The sequence below is a fragment of the Leptonychotes weddellii genome, chromosome 14 (assembly GCF_054177405.1).
Source record: "Leptonychotes weddellii isolate Sample4059 chromosome 14, ASM5417740v2, whole genome shotgun sequence".
NCBI classification, from domain to species: domain Eukaryota; kingdom Metazoa; phylum Chordata; class Mammalia; order Carnivora; family Phocidae; genus Leptonychotes; species Leptonychotes weddellii.
In genome coordinates this window covers 73,137,723-73,157,124 of record NC_138382.1, presented here as the reverse complement: position 1 = coordinate 73,157,124, position 19,402 = coordinate 73,137,723, and the positions used below count along the sequence as shown (strand labels likewise).

At 45.1% G+C, this 19,402-nt stretch overlaps 1 protein-coding gene across 4 annotated transcripts in view; it reads right to left on the bottom strand.

Moving 5' to 3' along the window:
• The window catches only part of GARNL3 (GTPase activating Rap/RanGAP domain like 3), a 144,642-nt gene that overhangs the window by 116,451 nt on the left and 8,789 nt on the right, over positions 1-19,402 (bottom strand). For all 4 annotated transcript variants that reach the window (XM_081803634.1, XM_081803638.1, XM_081803633.1 and 1 more), the window contains exon 2: positions 11,150-11,320. In XM_081803634.1, coding sequence (XP_081659760.1) covers positions 11,150-11,292 — 143 coding nt within the window. In that variant the 5' untranslated portion in view covers positions 11,293-11,320. The remainder of the gene's footprint in view (positions 1-11,149; positions 11,321-19,402) is intronic.

The window sequence follows — 19,402 nt, the reverse complement described above, 5'->3', positions numbered from 1 at the left end:
GGTATGTTCTGAATACCAACCCTTTTTGGTTAACAAATCACAGATATCATCTTCAAAACAGTGGTTTTTCTTTTAAAAATCTGCTCCTGGTATCTTTTATCATGAAGAAATTTTAAAACTCTAATGTAAACATTTTCAATCTTTTCCTTTCTGGTCTTTGTTTTTCTGACTTAAGAAATCCTTCACCAACACAACACCATAAAGACAGTCTCCTGTCTGAGCAGCTTCCTGTTGTCCTCTGCAAAAGTTTGAGTTTGCTTAAAAAAATTTCATCTAAATATATAGATGCCCAGTCCCTACCCCAAACCTCCTCGATCAGAATCTTCAGGAGTGGGATCTAAGCACCTGTATTTTTAACCAAAATAAATTCCAAAGGTGACCTGAGAAATGCTGGCAGACCCACTTCCTACCCACTGGATGCCCAGGGAAGGCATCCTCTACAGAACCCCATAGAACCAGTCACCTCTGCCTCTTTCACTGGCTCATTCTTTCTCTTTTTGTTCCCAAATGTGAGGTGCTCCCTGAAGTCCATCTTTTGAAGGACTTGTGCACTTTTATGGGCATCAGTATTACTGACAAGTCCCAAATTTACACCTCTGGGCTTGACATATGCTCAGTTACCTTTTCTACTTCTCCCAGAAGTGCCAGGAGGTCAGTGTGGTTTTTCCGAAACTGATCCAACAATGTGGTTTCTCACTTCTGCCAGCACTCAATTATTTTCATAGTCTGCAAGCTATGGAATGAATCACTGTTGACTTCTCCCTCCCGAGCTCTATGGTCAGTCCTCAGCCACCGTGGGTGATCAACACCCATCCTCAGGCAGCCCAGTCCCTCCGTCTGACAGGTCCCTGTGGTCTGAATCCCAGACCCAGAAGATTCTGAATGCCAACAACGTCCTCGTCAGTCTTCCTGTCTCATCATACAATCTTAGGGTAGAAGAGACTTCCAGAGACTTCCAGCTCCACAGACTTAGGGACCATCTGGGGTCCAACCTATTATCTGTGATTGTGTATTCTCTATCAGATACTTGAAAAAGAGCTACCCAGTCTGACTTACACACCATTAGTGATCACAAACACAGTATGCCCCAAGGCCCTCCATTCTGGCTATTAAACCATTTTCTCCCAGAGTGAATTAAAGTCCACCACACCTGGATTTCCACCAGCTGGTTCTACATCTTCACCCTTTCATTCTTCTTCAATTTCTTTACCATCACATACCACCCCCCACCCCCACCACTGTGGGGTCAGGCCTGCTCCCTCTGAGCATTTCAGCCACTCTGCCTTTCTTCCTTTTCCTTCAGCTCATGAGCAGCTTCTGGGCTACTCATCTTAGGACCTGGAATGCACTCTCCAAACTCCTTCTTCCTGACCCGCCCTCTGCCCCCAGATTAGAAATTCCAAAGAAGGGGCTGGATTAACACCTGCCTCTCCCGCTAGAGTATAAACTTCACACTGGCAGGATCTCCCTTGGTTTTGCTTAATGCAAAATCCTTAGAACCTAACATAATACCTGTCACAGAGTCAGCTAGCTCTTAGTGGGGTTGTGTATGAATGAATGAATGAATGAATGAATGAATGAAAACAAGCCAGCTTACTCTTTGGGGCCATATAAAACAAGTTAAGGTCACTTCTATAGGAAAGCCCTTCAAAGATCCGAGGAGAACCGTCACATCCCCAGGGCTTTTCTTCTTTACAAGGTGCCAGGAGTAACACAGGAGGGTAGGGTGAGCTAGACTGGGTAGGGTGAACACAGAGACTGCTTCATAACTTTCTCTAGGATCAGGCCTGAGAGTACCCCCATGTGCTCTCAATTTCACTATCAGCTGCTGCTGGAAGTGAGCTCCATTAGATCGCATATTCATGAAATTTGTTTTGAGTCAGACATAAGAATACTGTAAATGTTGCCTCAGGTTAATATCAGAAAAATTCATTTCAGAGATTAATATGACGTCAGTAATATGAGCAAACAAAGCAAATGCTATGGAAGCCATCACAATGGAAGAATTGTGACCTCATTCACTAGCCATCAGTTCATGAAGTTCACATTTCCTATGCCTGGTAGTTGGTGTACTTCAATAAGCAGGTGATACAATTAAGTGCAAGTGACTGGTGCTGTAACATTAAAAAGTGGATCAGGTGAAAAAAAAAGTGGATCAGATCCTTGCAGTTTATTGCATGTAAATTATAGCACAAAAAAATTCTTTAAAAATGTCATACGGAGAAAACATAGAACCCTGGCCTTAAACTTAAATAAATATCTATATGTACAGAGAAATTGTATGTGCATAAGTGTTGCCTATATTTACTTAGCCCTGTCTAGCCCACCATTAATTCACTGCTTGATCACTCCTTCATGAGTCCTCAGCTCTACAACTGTAAAATGGGGCTTGAATAATGAATTAATTCAACAAATACTGATAACTATGGTACCTTCCTCATAGGGCTGTTGGGTTTAATGAGAAAATACATATGAAGAAGCACTTGGCATGATTTCTAATTTGAGCACAGTAACTATTTGAATAAACAGAAGTTGTGCTCCATGCCTCTCATTAGAAAGATGTGTGTGTATGCTTGAAGAACAACCCAAAGAAAAAAAAGTCTCTTTGTGACAAGCTAGAATTTGTTGAAATCTGAAATTTTCACACTTTAGGAACATAGCTGTTGGGGAGGAAAAATTTTTCCTCTACTCTCTTAGGTTCTGAAACTGAGGCCCGCGAATTAACCAAACAAAAAGCTAGATCAACAGAAGTCAAGGCATACAAGTTTAATTTTTAATTTTACATGCACAAGGGCTCCGCAGAGGAGCAAACCCCCCAAAAGCAGCTAGACTCAGGGGTTTATATACCCTTTTAACAAAGGGCAATAAACTGTGGAGAAGGGACTAATCAAAAGAAGGATTTGAGGCTTTTCTAGGAGTGGTAAATCGTGGTAAGACAAATACATGGGCAAAACTAATGGCAGATAAAAGTTATTTAGTAAGGCTGATTTTTGCAGACGCATCTTGATGCTTCATGTGATCTGAGAACCAGGAGAAGTATGGTCTCACTCTGCCAGGACCTCCTGGTCCTTTCCCGGAAACTGAAGCTGCCTTGCCCTACTCACCATGGAGCTCAACAGCCCCTGGAGAATAATAGCTAAAAGCATTCAGGTTTCCTAAGGAGGTTATGCCATTGCTAAGAATTGTATTCCTTCCTTCTCTGTCTCTGGCAGTAAGGGTTGTTCTCTTCCTCTAGGTTTGGGAGAAGTGAGGGGGCACCTTTACAAAAGAAAATTTATGCCCTGCTTTTAAGGCAGCGAGTTCTTCCTGTGTGTTTTTTCCCCATTGCCTTCAGCTCAAACTAATCTTTATGCCAAGTAGCATATTTTGGGGTGGCATATTTTGATCTCCTCCATAGCCCATACCCATATGTGAAAAATTCTTAGTCTCAAGCATAGAAATAAATGCTCTGGAACTGACTGAATTTTACCTTGAGGGGACCTAGGAGAGGGGAGGGGGGAGGCCCAGGCTACATTTTAAATGATCTCTGTATTCTCCTTCTAATTTTCTGGACCAATTTAGATCCACTCCACGCTTATCTGTGCACAGTTTTCCTGCAGGCACATTCAGACCATGTAGCGGAAGAAAAGCAGCTTACTTTGTGCTTTTAAGGCCAAACTATATTTCTGAAGGGCTCTCTAAAATGTTGACTTCACTAAGCTACTCTGATTCTGAGATAGTCTAAGAAAATGAGACTATGAAGCCAAGAGTGAGAAAGAGCTTTAAAGAAAGCAAAGAAATAGATAAACCAAACTTACAGAAATGTAGGAGGCAAAGTATTTTAATAAGAACATTTATCACTATAGAAGATGACAAGAAAACAAGTCTGCTTCCGAGGCCAAAATGGGACTTATAAAAATGAGTGTTAGCTAGGTGAATTTAGGGCAGGGCAGCCTAAACCATTTCCTTCTGCTCTGTCAGAGCAACGATTTAAAAGAATAATACTATCTAGTCGCTATTTATAGTGTGTCCTTATAGTGTTCTGGTACTTTGGGATGAGGTGAGCACCAAAAATGGGTTGCTGGCCCTTGAGGACTACAAAATCTGAAAGAATAGAAAACTCGAATAGTCAGAGGAATACAATTCTTAGCAATGGCATAACCTCCTTAGGAAACCTGATTGCTTTTAGCTGTTATTCTCCAGGGGCTGTTGAGCTCCCATGGTGAGTAGGGCACAGGCAGCTTCAGTTCCCGGGAAAGGGCCAGGAGGTCCTGGCAGAGTGAGGCCATACTCCTCCTGGTTCTCAGATCACACGAAGCAGAAATGCAATTTTTAACTTCATGCCTAGCTTAATCGGTGAAGATCCTCTCCTTTCGATTCAGGCCACCTCCCTCCCTGGGGACCTCACTGCTCCTGTGCCTTCAAATATCACCTCTAAGCTAACAACTCCCCAGACCAAAGGTCCAATTTGGAACTTTCTCTCCAATTGCAAACTCGGACTTCTAAGGGTGGGCCCTAGTTCCACGGACACCCGTGCAGCCCTGGACCACACTCACACCGACTCCTGTGTGTGGCTCAGCAAACTGCCACCTTTTCCCCGATCAGCCACTCCAGGTACAAGGTTCAGGGCAATCACCCATGTCTCCGCTCACAGCCAGCATCGGGTGGGTTGCCCGGTGCTATTCCTGCTGCCTGCACAGCATTGCTTTTGAAAGCTGTATGTTTGTATCTGTGTATTTGTATTTTATTCTTTGAAGAGAGAACACCCTTACTTGGTTCAAAACCCACAGAACCTAGAAGGTTGTACAGGGAAAGCCTCCTTTTCTCTTGCCCCCTCAGTTCCCCATTTCCTCTTGTATTCCTCCCAGAGACGTTTAGCCACTGACAAAGAAAAATGCAAGTTCCCTTTTCCTTTTTTCCCACACAAATGGTAGCATGCTATACACAATTCTACTCCTTGTTTTTGTTCTTTTTTTCATTCGGTGTATCTTGGAGATCTTTCCAAATCGGTACCCAAAAAGCTCCTGTATTCTTTCTTATGGCCACAAAGTATTCCACTGAGTGGATGCATCATATTGAACCAGCTCCCTAGGTAATGGTTTTTAATCTTTTGCTATTGTTAATACTGCTGCAATGCCTAGGCTTGTCTACCATTTTGCACCTGTGGGCGTGTGCAGAATTCCACAATGTCCTTCATTCCCTCACTACTCCTCTCTTCTCCATTTCCATGTTCTCTGCGTTAGCTCAGACCCTCATCATTGCAGAAAGAAGCCTCCTAGCTGGCACCTCCGCTCTATCACCCTTCACTTAACACCCAACAAATATTTAGGGACCGCTTTCTACATGCCAGGTGCTCTGCTAAGATAGGGAAGAACAAGACAGGAAACACAAACAAAGCAAGCCAAACCAGACCCCCACAAATCCTTGCCTGTCTCACAACCGTGGGAGCTGTGGGAGCTTATCAGTACATCAGAACACTCTCTTCTCTGTGTTTGGAATCGGTTAAGAATTAGGGACAGGAGTCAGGCAAATGGAAATCAAAATATCAACTTCCTTACTGTCAGAGTCTCACTGGCAAATGTGGTTGAGCCTGACAACCAAATGGCCTTCTTATTATTCCCCCATCCCTCTAGTTTCGAAAGTGGAACAGGCCATTTGTAGGATGCTTGCCTGGACGGTTGCCAGGGGATCTGCTGTCTCAGGACCGCTGAGCTCCAACAGGGGAGACCAAGGCAGACGGGCCTCCATGCCTGCCTCTAGAGGACTCAGGTGTGTTTTTCCAAATGGAAACAAGAGAGGAGATAACACACAAGCTCTGTGGACAACCAAATCCCAAGAGTGAGAGGGGCAAGGAGAGAGGGACAAGTTATCGGTTCAACCTCTTTCCTCCATGCAAGCGGAGCAGGAGTTTTTCCATGGAAACAAGAAGACAGGGGAACAGAATTTCCCCCAACCGTAAACCAAAAAGCTTACTTTCTAGCACTGTCTTTTAAGCTTAAGTGGCCCTTCACTCAGGAACAAACTAGGTCTTTCAAGGGTTTTGGAAGCTGTTTTAAAAACGTCTAAGTAACAAAACTGCCTTATATTTGTATAATGCCTTGAAGACAAACTCTTTCAAATACATGCCAACTTTCCTCAAAAGATCAAAAAGTAAACCACTGCCAATTCACCTAGCGAGGGAAATGAAGTTTGAATTACCCGTTGTAAGAAATCCAACTTTTTGGTAGGATATTTTCATGAATCATAGTAAAAGAGAATTAGCAGAGAATTCAGAGGGGATTAAAAACTTTTCAAACTTTCTTCCTTCCCCTTCTGGCTGACATCCATTTAAGGCAGAATGTTCCCAAAAACCATCTTTCTAATAGCTTTCCTTAGTTTTTCCCTAACGTACTCAACACGTCTCGGAAGAAATTTTACCTCATTTCGGGTTGTTAATGGTCCTGAAACAAGGTTATGAATTGGGAGAAGTGAGGATTGCAGAGTCTCGCACTCGGCCTCCTGCCTTCCCTTCCCAAGTGAAATCGCAGTATTCTCAAAGGTGCTCCACAGCTGTCTGATTATCACATTCAGTTGTCAGACTGCAGTTCCATCTGCAAATTTTCGGTTGCATTAGACACCATAAGCCAGCCGCCTGAGTCCCACCACTAGGGATTCCAATTAAATAGGTTCCATGAGCCATATTTTGAAAAAACTCCCTAAGTTATTTTTGTGATCACTCACAGACCACTCCACATCTTGAAATCCCTCCAATGGCTTCCATGACCCATTTGAATCCTCTTCTCCTACCTCCTGACACCTTTTCTTCTCCAAGGCTGCTCTGCTCACCAGGGCAGACAAGAACTATCTCTTCTTCCCCTGGTAACATACTCGCCCACAAAACCAGGCGTGGACACGTGGCCCAGACCTTCCCCATGCTTCTTCTAACGAATGGGAAAGATTTTTCCTCTCAAGTTTCATGCTACCTGAGATGTCACCTGCTGCATGGTGACAACTCATAGACAGTAGGAGCCAAGGAGGCCAACAGAGAAGCAGGGCTAAGAATTTGGAGGACACGGGAGTGAGAAAGAAATTCACTGACCAGGCAGCATTTGCGTCCTTGGATCTAGCCATCCCTGAAGCCAGATCCATCCCTTTCCTTAGTTTGGTTATGTGAACCCAGACATTCTCCCTTTTTGGCCTGAATTTGAGTTGTATTTATTTAACTTACAACCAAGAAGACGCAGCCTAGTCCATCTCTTATTTGGCTCCTGGTCTCATTGCTGTACACAGCTGTGAAATTAATTTTGCCAAAGCAGGGCTCAAACCATCACTTGCGTGTTTCAAACACCATTCAGAGGGTCCCCATGGCCCAGGGATTAAGTACAACATCTTTTACAATATGCCCCTCAATCTGACTTTCCAGACTTCCTAATACTGCACCACACAAGAGGCAAACCAAGATCTGGCCATCTAGAATATTCTCCTCCCCATCTCTGCCTATTAAAAGGTAGTCCAAAAAAAGAAAAGGGAGGGAGGTGCTCCTTTTTCAAGGTCCACTTCATGTTACTGTCTCTGAAAAGACTTTCCTAAGCATCTTCTGCCCCCAGAGATGTAACTGTACCCCTTTTTAGTACTGATGGCATTTATCTAATGATCTTTGTCTTATTCTATCTTGGATTTTGCATTGTCTCATCTCAGGGCCCTCTCATTAATGGCAAGACCAACCACTCAGTTGCCCGAATCAAAATTCAGAGGGTCACTTACTCACCCCACCACCCACACATGTACCACTCTAATCTTCCTCTCTAATATTTCTTGAATCAATCCCATGGTTCCTGACACTCATTAGAACGCTTATATCTCTTCCCTGGCCACTTTAATAGGGTCCCCTGCCACCAGCCTTATCCTGCTGCAACTTAGCTGCCCACTGACACCAGTTATTTTCCCAATTAGCAAATCTGATCATGCTATGCCCCAGCCTACAGACTCAAAACCAAACTTCTTAGTGGGTGGTTAAGCCCTCCCACTCCTCAGTGGTTAAGTAGGCTTCTGTTTACTTTCCCAGGCTCACCACCCACCACTCCTCAAGAAGCACTGGCCAAATGAGACTGTTCACGGTTCTCTAAACACTCAGAGTGCCTTGATGCTGCTGGCCTTTGCACATATGGTCACCTCTGTCTGGGAAGGCCTCTCCCACTTCTTCCTGGTAAAGCTCCATTCTTCAGGTATTCCCTCCACTGGGAAATCTCCCTGGACTGCCCTAGGGAATAGCACTTTCCTCACCCCCCTTCATCTGGAAGGAGAGGCTTTCTTTGCATCCCCAGTGCATAGCACAGGGTCCAGCACAGCACACAGATGCTCAGTGAATTGTTTGATATCAGAATCTGTCCAGATTGGTGTCCAGTAAGACACTGTTATATTCTTCACTTGAATATGTATGCATATATATTCATATATATCAGGATGCCCTGTGAATGCCTACATTCCATAAACACTTTGCTCCTGATTGCATGGCTGAGCACCCTGAGGTTAGGAGACGGGCACTGGAGCTAGACAAATCTAGGTTCAAAATCCCTGCCCTGTCACTTAAAGGCTGTGTGTCTTGGAATTGTCTCTTAACCTTTCTGGACTTCAGCTCCCTTATCTGTAAAACGGAGCTAACAGTAGCTACCTCATCAGGTTTTCATGAAGACCAAATGAGAAAATGCATTTAGGATGTTTGCACACGTGCCTGGTACATAGGTAATCAATGAACACTGTTGAATGAATGAGTTAATGAATGAATGAGTGGCTCACAGAACGGCAGCGGTTCTTAAAGACACATCTTTCTAGCCCGTTTTCCAGAGAACCCAACATCGGACTCCTGGTACAATCAGTTTCAAGTCCGGCCCTTGAGTCTGGAGTCCAGTCCTTGATCCGGACTCGGTTCACTAACCCCTTCTCCCTGCAGCCTAGCCAGCTGGTCGGCCGCCAATCACCAGGGCCTGGCCCATCCTTAACCAGATAACTCACCAATAGGGCCCTCCAGATGCTAATTAGGTTGCTTCCGCTGCATCTCATAGGCTCTCCCGCAGCCCTGCCCGCCCCTTTGACTGCGTCGTGTGCGCAGAGCACTGTGGGGCTTGTAGTCTAGAAAAGAGGTGGCACCCAGGGCGTGCCCGGTATGGACGCGCACCTGCTGGTGCTCTCCGGGGTCCTCTCCGCGGCACCCTCTGTGGATGGAGCCCCGTCTCATTGCCCTTCCTTGCCAGCAACAGGATAATTCTGCTCAGATAATTCAGTATTTACTGAAATTTTAGGTTTCAGATTAAATCTCATATTTTCATTAAAGGGCCATTTATGGAAGGTATGGTGGTCACTCCGAAAAGCCCGTGGTGACTCCAGACTCGCCCATGTTTCCTTGAAGAATCCACGACGGAACTGGCAATCATGAATTTTTCTAAACGATGTGAACCTTGTACTTTTTTTTTTTTTTTAAGATTTTAGTTATTTATTTGACAGAGAGAGACACACAGCGAGAGAGGGAACACAAGCAGAGAGAGTGGGAGAGGGAGAAGCAGGCTTCCTGCCAAGCAGGGAGCCCAATGTGGGACTCGATCCCAGGATCCTGGAATCATGACCTGAGCCGAAGGCAGACGCTTAACGACTGAGCCACCCAGGCGCCCCAACCTTGTACTTTTTAAACTGCATTATCTCTTCAGATTGTAAATGCTATCAAAGGCTCCCCATTGCCTAAGTTAGAAAGTTCAGACCCCTTGGCGAGGCACAGAAGCTGCTTCTATTTTGCATTTATTTTATTACGTGTGGTCACTTTTGTGAAAACAGCGTTTCTCAGCCTTTGTGGCTATGAGAATCACCTGGGGAGCTTTCTAAAGTACTGGTATTTGTGTCTCACCCTAGACCTTGGAATCTTGGAGGAATGACGCAGGCTTCCTGGTTCTTAAAGCTCCCGGGGTGGATTCTCATGTGCAGTCAGCACTGAGAACCACTGGTTTAACACCTGTCGACGTTGCTGAAACATACTTTTCATGGATCTGAGCCTTAGCTCTGTAGTTCCCTCCGTTTAAAGTGGTCTTCTTCCCCTGTTCCTGTCCTGGCCCAGGCTCATCCTACCAGGCTGATCTCAGCTGATACCTTTTCTTCCCTGTGCTCCAGCAGAGTACTTACTCCTAACGCACTTTATACTTGGTTCTTTTCAAGCAGGACTGGAGTTATCTGGTTACTTGTCTGTCTCCCTGGATTGGCTATAAGTTCTGTGAAGGCAAACATACCGAAAAGTCCTCTTTCGCCTTTGTGGAGCCAATGAATCAGAATCTCTGGGGTGGGCCTTGGGCATAAATTGTTTATGCTCCTCAGGTGATCCTGATCCCTGCCCCCAGCTACAAATTAGCTCTACAAAAGCACTGGGTACAGCAAGTATTGATCAATATTTGTCACACTGAATTGATGAGGCATCTCATTTGTTCGTAAGTCAATCATATTGTTGCACCTACTTGCCCTGGATTCCCCTGGAGAATTAAGCACCCTGTTTCGTATTCTCTTCATTCACTTATTCATTCATCCAACAGATATTTTTGTACATCATAACAAAGCCCTGAGGATTCAGGAGTAAACAGGAAAACACAGTTACCACCCCACGGGACTTGAGTCCCTATTAGTTATACTATACTTATTATTATCATCACTTCTTCTGAATAATACTGGATTTTTTTCCCCTTATAGATATGATTTGCTATTCAAGGGTAAGGACACTGCCTTATTCTCTTCTATCCCCAAGATGCTGCTGGCACAGAGAAGACATTCTGTAAATGTTCATTGAATCAAGGCAACACATTTCACGGCACTTGTCAAAATTTGTTAGTATTTCTTTGCATGGTTATTTGATGAAGGGCTATCTGTCTCATGAGCTGCAAATCCCCTGAAGACAGGAACTGAATCTATTGTGCTCACCATGCCTGACACAGGGCCTGGCCAGAGTGGGTGCTCAGTGACTATTGCCAAGTAAAGGAAGAAATACACAAGGAAGGCATCATTAAGAACAGAAAGGAAATCTCCGAACCAAACATCCAATCCCCTCTCCCCTCCCTACTCTCCCCGAAAAGGTAAAAAGTATTTTCTTCCTGGGCATTAAGGGATTTCAAGTTAGAGTGAGCATGGGCCCAAACAGATGATGTTTCTTTTACTTACTTACAGGTTGACCTGCGACTCTACTTCAGGGTCTTCTGTTGGCCATGTCTGAAGAGGCTGGATTCCAAATGACAGAGATGACTTGGCTTTCCATAGAAGAGTTTGTGCCATCTGACTCCTACAGGACCCTTTGGTCAGCGGATCCATCAGTGGGCCTGGAGGCTGAGGTGCCGAGCTGAAGCAGAAGGAGTTAGGAAAGGCACTGAGATCAGAGAATAGGAATGGCAGGCCAACCACTGGCCTATTCTGGCACTCTTACCTTGAGGCCAGCCCCATGAGGAAGTCAGCAAGGGCAAAGCCAAGGCACTTCCAAGACCCGGGTGCCCCAGCGAGACTGCACCACGCTTCTCTGTGCAGAGCGATGCCTGGGCGTGCTGTGGGGAAGGCCCCGTGCAATCCTGTCACATCCCTCAGTACTGAGCGAAGTCACCCACTATGTCAAGTGAGTGGGGTCTAAGGTAAAAGGAGGACCAGTGAGCACTCAAGCCATCGCAGATTCATTCAGAAAGGCAACATTCATTAAGAGGAAGTTCTGTCTAGAGTGCTTTTGGAGATTAACTAGAGGTGGGACCTCCATCACTGTGTGAGTCCAAGCGTGCTTGGTTTTCTCTCCTTACTTCCAATTAAAATATGCAAGAAAAGCCATCAAAAGGGCCTATGCTGGCAACAACACTGTAGACAGAGAGGACCAAAGAGACCCTTCAAGACTAATGGCATAAATAGTATGCAAGGAGCAAAAGCCTGTTGAATAAATGAGTTGCATATGAGAATAAATTGAGAGATGTGTTCCTGCAACCTGCCTGCTCCTTTCTCTGAGGACACAGTGGGGAAGGTGGGAAAGGTAGTTCTGGGAAGAAGGGGCTGCTTCGCTAGGGAAACACAGGCATCTCGGCCCCGGACTGGAATTATTTTCTGAGCCAATTAGCAGCCAGCCTTCTTTCCTCACCCCCTACCTCCAGTGCCAGACAAATAAGCCAACTAAATCCAATTCCTTGGACATGCAAAAACAGAAACCAAAAGCCATCTTCGATGGCACTTTGGTCAAAAGGGACTCTTGAGAATGCCTTCTTCATAAAGACTATGACAGGGCAAAGCACAGAAGGCCTACTGGCTCAAGCCGTATTATCCACGAGGCGGAGGCATCTGCAGAGGGAACCACCATCCTGCTATGGAGCTGGATGCCAAGGGAAGGGAGGCAGCCTGGCTGTGGGGAGCCACACAGGCTCTGCCCACTCCCAAGCTGCTGCCGTGGTACCAGCTAGGCTGCGGCCAAGTTCAAAATGAAAAAAAGGTCACTGTTGCCAGGCCCATCTGCCATTCCTCTTCCAGCGGTGACCCAGCTTCCCCCTGGAGGCCACGTGCCACATGCCTGAGCCAGACTTCCAGATAATCTCACCCCAGGATAGCGTGAGGCCACTGATCTCAGCAGCAACTAGACCGACATCAAAGGCTCAAGCCTTCCACATCTGACAAACGGCAAGAGGCCAAGTTCCTGAGATGTTATCAGTTGTTCTTTACTCAGTGGGACCCCCCCACACCAAGTCTTCTGAAACCCAGGCTCCCTAGAGTTTACGGCTGCCTTAGCAATCGACAAACAAACCACAAAGCAGGGCTTCTGGATGAGAGATAACATTTTTTGTTTCCTTTTGAAACTTCTAGATTTTTTTAAATTACAAATAATAATAATAATAATAATAATACATGCAAAAAATTTATTAAGAAAGTGCTCCTAAAAGAAACCCGTAAGGGAGTGGAGGAAGCAGGGCAGGGACATGAGGTTTCATTTGCAGGCAGAGTCCTCTGAGGGGACAGCTTTGGTTTGGGTGAGCTGGGCTGTCCTAAGTGGCCACCTATGACAACCGAGCGACTGATATGTGCAAAGTGAACTGTGGAAGCGTAAAATACATGCTGATTTCCAAGACTTAATACACATGAAAAAGGATTTAGAACACCTCATTCATAATTTCTATATTGATTACATGTTGAAGATAAAATTCTAAGAATATTAGAATTAATTTTAATGTGGCTACTAGAAAATGTAAAATCACCTATGGAGCTCGCTTTCCATCTTGGACAGCATCCCTCCAGGCAGACTGCCTCGGCTGCCCTGCCTGAGACAAGGCACTGAGGGCCACCGTGGGGCTTGGGGGCAAGCCCCCAGGTACACATATACCCAGAGCAGCTGCATGGGAGTGAGGGCTGGCGTGGCTGTTGGAGCCAAAGTGCACTGAAGGGGGGAGGGGAGAAACAGCCAGAAATGGTGAGGGGACCTGAAGGGATCTGACAGTGCCCACAACATCCCACCTCCACTCTCTTCCCACTTCCAGCTAATAGAGCGGTGCGATCCCTAGAGCTCTGTTCTCCTCCTATCTGCAAAGCTGTGTGTGACATATAGGTCTGTAGACGGCGCGATGTTCTGTGACCTGCTTTTCTACCTAAACATAGTCTTAGACATCTCTGTACATCAGTCACTACAGGGACATCTTTTTTTTAAGTTTTATTTAAGTAATCTCTACACCCCCCGTGGGGCTCCAACTCACGACGCTGAGATCAAGAGTCGCGTGCTCTTCTGACTGAGCCAGGTGGGCACCCCTAGAGGCACATTTTTAGAATGAGACCACCTTATATATTGCTTACATTCCACCTTTTCACTTATTTTAATCTTTAAATACTTAGGTTATTTCATTGTCTTAGCATGTGATTCTCTAGCCCTTGAATCTTTAAAAGTTTGTTTAAAAGTACTTAAATACTACTTCTTTTAGACTTTGCTACCATTTACTTTTATGCTTTTGCCATATAACTTTACTCATAGAGTTTCATTCTTCTTTATACTTTCGGCTAATTCTTGAGTTTCATTTTCTAACTGTTCAGATTCTGTTCCATCACTGTGAGTTTTAATCTTTTTATTCACTTGTTAGCTTTTTTAGTCTTACCTTCCCAATTTACAAAAATGTATGTTCCTCTTCATCTGACATCTTAGTTTTGTGGTCTCACTACTGAATATATCTAGCAGTTGAGAAACTTCTTGGAAGGATGGCAGAGCAAGTGTTCACTGGCGTAACTCCTTGGAACCCATGGAAATAAGCAAAAATGGCTCAATATATAGAAGAACCTTATTGAAAGAAGAGAATGACTAAACTCTATGCTCTGAAGACCTGCTGTATACAATACGTGTGGACGAACTGAAAGAGAACACCAAGTCCTACCCATCTGACGTCAGGTGAGGGACATGAGCAAGAAGGCTCTACACACCTGAAATGCCTGATTTGGAGGAATGAGGGCTGGAAGCATGGGAAAGACTGGGAAGAAGCTGTTTCTTCTTCTTCTCTCTCTCTCTCTCTTTCCACTGCCCCAATGTGCTGATAAGAAGGGCTGGCCTAATCTGAGGAAAGGGTGAAGGTGAGAGGAAAAAGTGTATCTTAGGAGCCATTTGACCCTCTTGAAAGATACTAGCCAAAAGGACATTTGAGTCTACCAGAAGAAGGCGCATGGGAAATCACATTGACCCAGGCCGTCTTGGGAGGGGCCTGTTTGCCCTGAAGTAGGGGGCGGGAGGGGGGGTTGGAAATTCAAAGCGAGTCCTGCCACGGGCTCACAAACCACATAAGCACAGGAGCCTGGCAGATGGGAGGGAAAGCCTGAGGAGAGAGGAAGAACAGATGGCACATTCCCACTGCCTCCGAACCCTTCCTGCTTCCTGAGGAACGTCCAGCCAGCCCTCCAGCTCCAGCTCTGAAAGAGAAGCTTCACCATTGCTCAGATGACCAGGGATGGGAGTCAAGGTGTATCTGCCCATATTGTTAATGGGTAAACACAGACCCAGACAGAACTGCTTCAATTCCAGGATGAACATGCAGGAATAAACTAGCACAGGACCTATGAAAAAAGGTTCACAAAAGGCAGATGAAGAGTACAGATCAGAAGATTTTTGACAGGTACCGGATGAAAAATGTAACAGCTTTGTTTTCTCAAAAAAAAAAAAAAGAAAAGAAAGAACAAGAACTCTCTCAAAACAAAAGATCAAATAATTCAATAGACAGACTTCACATAGCTCTGAGATAAAATGCCCTAGAATGTGGCTGGGAAAAGGTTGATTCACAGTGTCCATGTGCTTTCTGGGAAGGGGGGGCTAAAGGAGAGGAAAAGAGGGTGTCTATGAGCAAATCTCTGTGTAGGGGGGCTTTGGCATGTGCCTGGGTTTTTCCTGGACTGAAGACAGCCTTCAGAAGCAGTTTGCAGTTTTCTCCTCTTCTGTTGTAACTCCCAGACCCTCAGTGTGCCCTGAGTGTTAGTGTCTGGGTCTTCAGGGAGGTGAGTAAAGAGAAATTTGGCCTGCTTCTCAGCTCCCTGCTGAAGGCCACGAGGAAGCAACAACAGCCACTGAGGAGAACTCAGCCGGGCGCTCCAGTTGGGGATCAGCACTCCACTTGGGGACCATGGCCAGGCTTGGCCAGGTCCAGCGATGCAGCAAGAAACAGACCACGGAAGGACCCAACTTGAGGCACAAGTGCTGTCTCACATGCCGTAGGCAGACCCCTGCACGCAGCAAAATGACATGAAAGGCAACGAGGTCTCAGTTCTGGCTCTTTCGAAGTGGCCGACAGGCTCCTTGGTACAAGCTGCTTTGATTGCAGAGCTTCTGCCGAAATCCCCTGAGGAACCTGGAAGCCTTCTGGGAGCCACACCCACTCCCCTGCATTCTTGACCTTGCACATTATTCCTTTTGCTCCGATTGTTGGCTGAAAGCAACCTTAAACCAAGAGCAGGGACGCCTGGGTGGCTCAGTCGGTTAAGCGTCTGCCTTCAGCTCAGGTCATGATCCCAGGGTCCTGGGATGGAGCCCCGCATCGGGCTCCCTGCTCGGCGGGGAGCCTGCTTCTCCCTCTCCCACTCCCCCTGCTTGTGTTCCCTCTCTCACTGTCCCTCTCTCTCTGTCAAATAAATAAATAAAATCTTTAAAAAAAAAAACAACAAAAAACCAAGAGCAAATCGTCATTCTTGCCCCTCTTCAAACCAAGAGCAGCTTTTGGGATCTGAGCTGGCTCCGCAGTCAAGGGAGCAGTGCTCGGGGCATGAGAAGGCAGATTCCCTCTGTCCCCAAATGTTACGCATTTGTTTGCCGGTACCTTGTCTCCCCCTCCACTAGAATGTTCGTTCCGTGAGAGCAGGAACCCCGCTTCTTATTCACGGTGTATCCCTAGTGCCTAGTACACAGAAGTGCTCAATAGTTGCTGAATGAGTAAGTGACCATGTGAAGGCAAAACCGGGAGGGAAATACTCATTTGGAAAAGGGAGACTATGTCAGACTGTTCTGGCCACTCTTGAATGAGGTCACTGGTGGCTTTAGTCAGACCGCTGTGGGACCTGCTCTATTTCTTTGCCGATCTCTGACAGGCAGCTACTTTGTGAGGACTGTGACAAGTGCAAGGAGCAAAGACAATCCATCTGCAAAACATCAATCCAGGCTGATACATGACACAGACACTGGAAAATACTTACTGGCTGGCAGGCCTTCTAAAGACACTTTTCTCTCCCATCATAAAATGCAAAACTGGTACTTATGTCCTAACTTCCATTTGTGCTCAAACTATAGAATCACTGATACGTATAGTTGGCAGATCCACTTTAAGCACCTAGCTGAGGCCTGATTTCTCGTTTTTACCTCTGTACGGGAACCCTCACTAGCGTGCTACTAACTTTTGATCAATATGTCTAATTTATTTTTGCTGTGATTGAAGAAAGACGCTGTGGCAGATACTGTGGAATGACTTGCTCAATACCCATTTCAGCCCCATTCCAGTGCACAAGAGTTAGAAAGCCAGAATGTCAATGCCCTACCCTTCTTTGCAGGTTAGAGTTCTGGAGATGAATTAGATTCCACACATCTGATGTACTCATGAGAGCCTCTCACTCAGAACGAAGCCTGGTGGATTCAGAAACAGGATACAGGGCGCCATCTTGCTTTTGTAGATCATGACGGAGCTGTAGTAGTTCTGGAGTCAGTGATTTCTTGATTCTACAGCTTTCCAGAGCCACAGTGGCAGCTTTGGGATCAAAGCAGAGTTGGTAGTGTGGCTCTGCAGTTAGCTCAGGGACTGGCAGCTTCTTGACCCATCGGCTTCTTGTTATAAATGGCAGCCTTCGTGGTCATGGCAGAGCACAGTGGTTCTGGGTTCTGGAGTTGTTCCTGGGGGCTCAGACTAGAGTCCGCTATCCACCCTGCTAACAACGCTGTAAGCACTTAATTCCCCATGTCACTATTAAATACCATTCTGCTTATACTAACTAGGTAGAGTGGATTCTGTGGTCGGCAACTGATTCCTGACCGATAGTCTTAGAGTGATCTTTGTCAGATTGAATTTTGAGCTTAACAGTTCATGTGACCCTGTGGAGAGTGCAGAGCAGGGTAGGATTTTCTTCTGGTGGGTGCAATGGTGGGCACATCCCCCAGGGGCAAAAACAAGAGGCTATGTACTTTTATGGAATATGTGGAACTTTTGTCTTTTGAACATAAAAGAGAGCATGCTTGCAGCACTAAGCATTTCTGCTCAAACAGCAAAGAAGTGCTAAAGGACAACCCAAAGAACAGCATGCTAACTGGGGATGCTTCTCAGGTCACTGCTGGAGTGGGTAACGATTATGTTCTCGTTGGCACTGACCAGCTTAACACTGCTTTGCACCTTTTCAAGTGTGCCGCCAAAAACCGTTGTATCCATAAGTGTGCCAAAAGCACAAAAGAGTGGAGAAATACTAGTCTAACCTACAGATGCTTTAACATCTCCAGTAATAAAAATTTTACTGCATCTTGAAGGAAGCCATGCTGGCATGGGCCACACCAACTGCTGGAATGTACTTTCATGTGTTGAGCCCAATCTGTTTTATTATCCCTCATACCCACTGTGATTTTAGGTCTAGCCCAGGGCCATACACAGAGTGGAGTGGGCCTGATTCCTTTTTCATTTGACACACTTTCAAAAGTGGGCAGGCAGCTATTATATCCTCTCCGAATTTTCTCTTTTTCAAGTAAAACACCTCTTCCCCCCCACTGAAATCTTTTCTCTTTACTGGATCATTCCCATCGGATATAAACATCTTTATAAAACAAGAGCGGAAAACCCCAAATCAAAACCAAATAAAACAAATCAATTTTTCGACTCACAGCCCCTCTGCTCCTGAGAAGAGCTGACGGTATTCACTGTTTCCAGTTCCCCTCCTTTATCTCCTGAAGCCAGGCCAGTGAGACTTTCATCCTCACTGTTCCAAAGAAACAGCTCTTGTCAAAAGCCACCGATGACCCCGTGATACTCAACCTAATGGTCAATTCTAAGTTCCTCTTGTTTGACCCACCAGCAGCATTTGACACAGAAAACAATGCCCTTGCTGTTTTTTTTTTTTAAACTGTTAATTTCTACTGATTTCCCCAAAATGAAAAAAAAAATTTAATTACATCATGTATCCATGACACAATGGTTTCACATTTAAGTCTCAAAGTCTAAATCTTACTTGGGATTTATGGGAACAGTTAATAAAAGTCCATCAAATCATAGTCACAATTCCTGACTAATAAAGTTTAGTTAGTGATTTCTTTTTCGTAAAGTCTCCTGGTATCCTTTTTCTCCCCACATTTTTTTTCCTTTCCCTATTTCACTGTGATTCACGGTCACATCATGGAACAAACAAAAACCTTGATGTGTTCTTTCAAAAACTTCCTACCTGAAATCCATATCTGCACTGTCTGATGAGGGAGCCACAGACCACACAAGGCTACTGAGCACTTAAAATGCGGCTAGTCTGAATTGAGATGCTGCAAGTGTAAAATATACACCAGAATTCAAACAAAGTACCTCAGAAGAAGTAAATTATCCTCATTATTTTTAATACTGATTATGTGGTAAAATGGTAATATTTTGGATATACTGAGTTAAACAAAATAAACTATTAAAATTAATTTCACTGCTTCTTTTTACTTTTTAAGCTATGGCTCATAGAGGGGGTGCCTGGCTGGCTCAGTCAGTAGAAACATGAGACTCTCAATTGCAGGGTCATGAGTTCAAGCCCCACGTTGGGAGTGGAGCCTACTTAAAAAAAAAAGATATGGCTACTAGAAAATTTTAAATTCTATTTGTAATTCTACACACTTGCTATTACCAGAAGCCACTTGTTCTTTTTTTTTTTTTTTTAAAGATTTTATTTATTTATTTGACAGAGAGAGACACAGCGAGAGAGGGAACACAAGCAGGGGGAGTGGGAGAGGGAG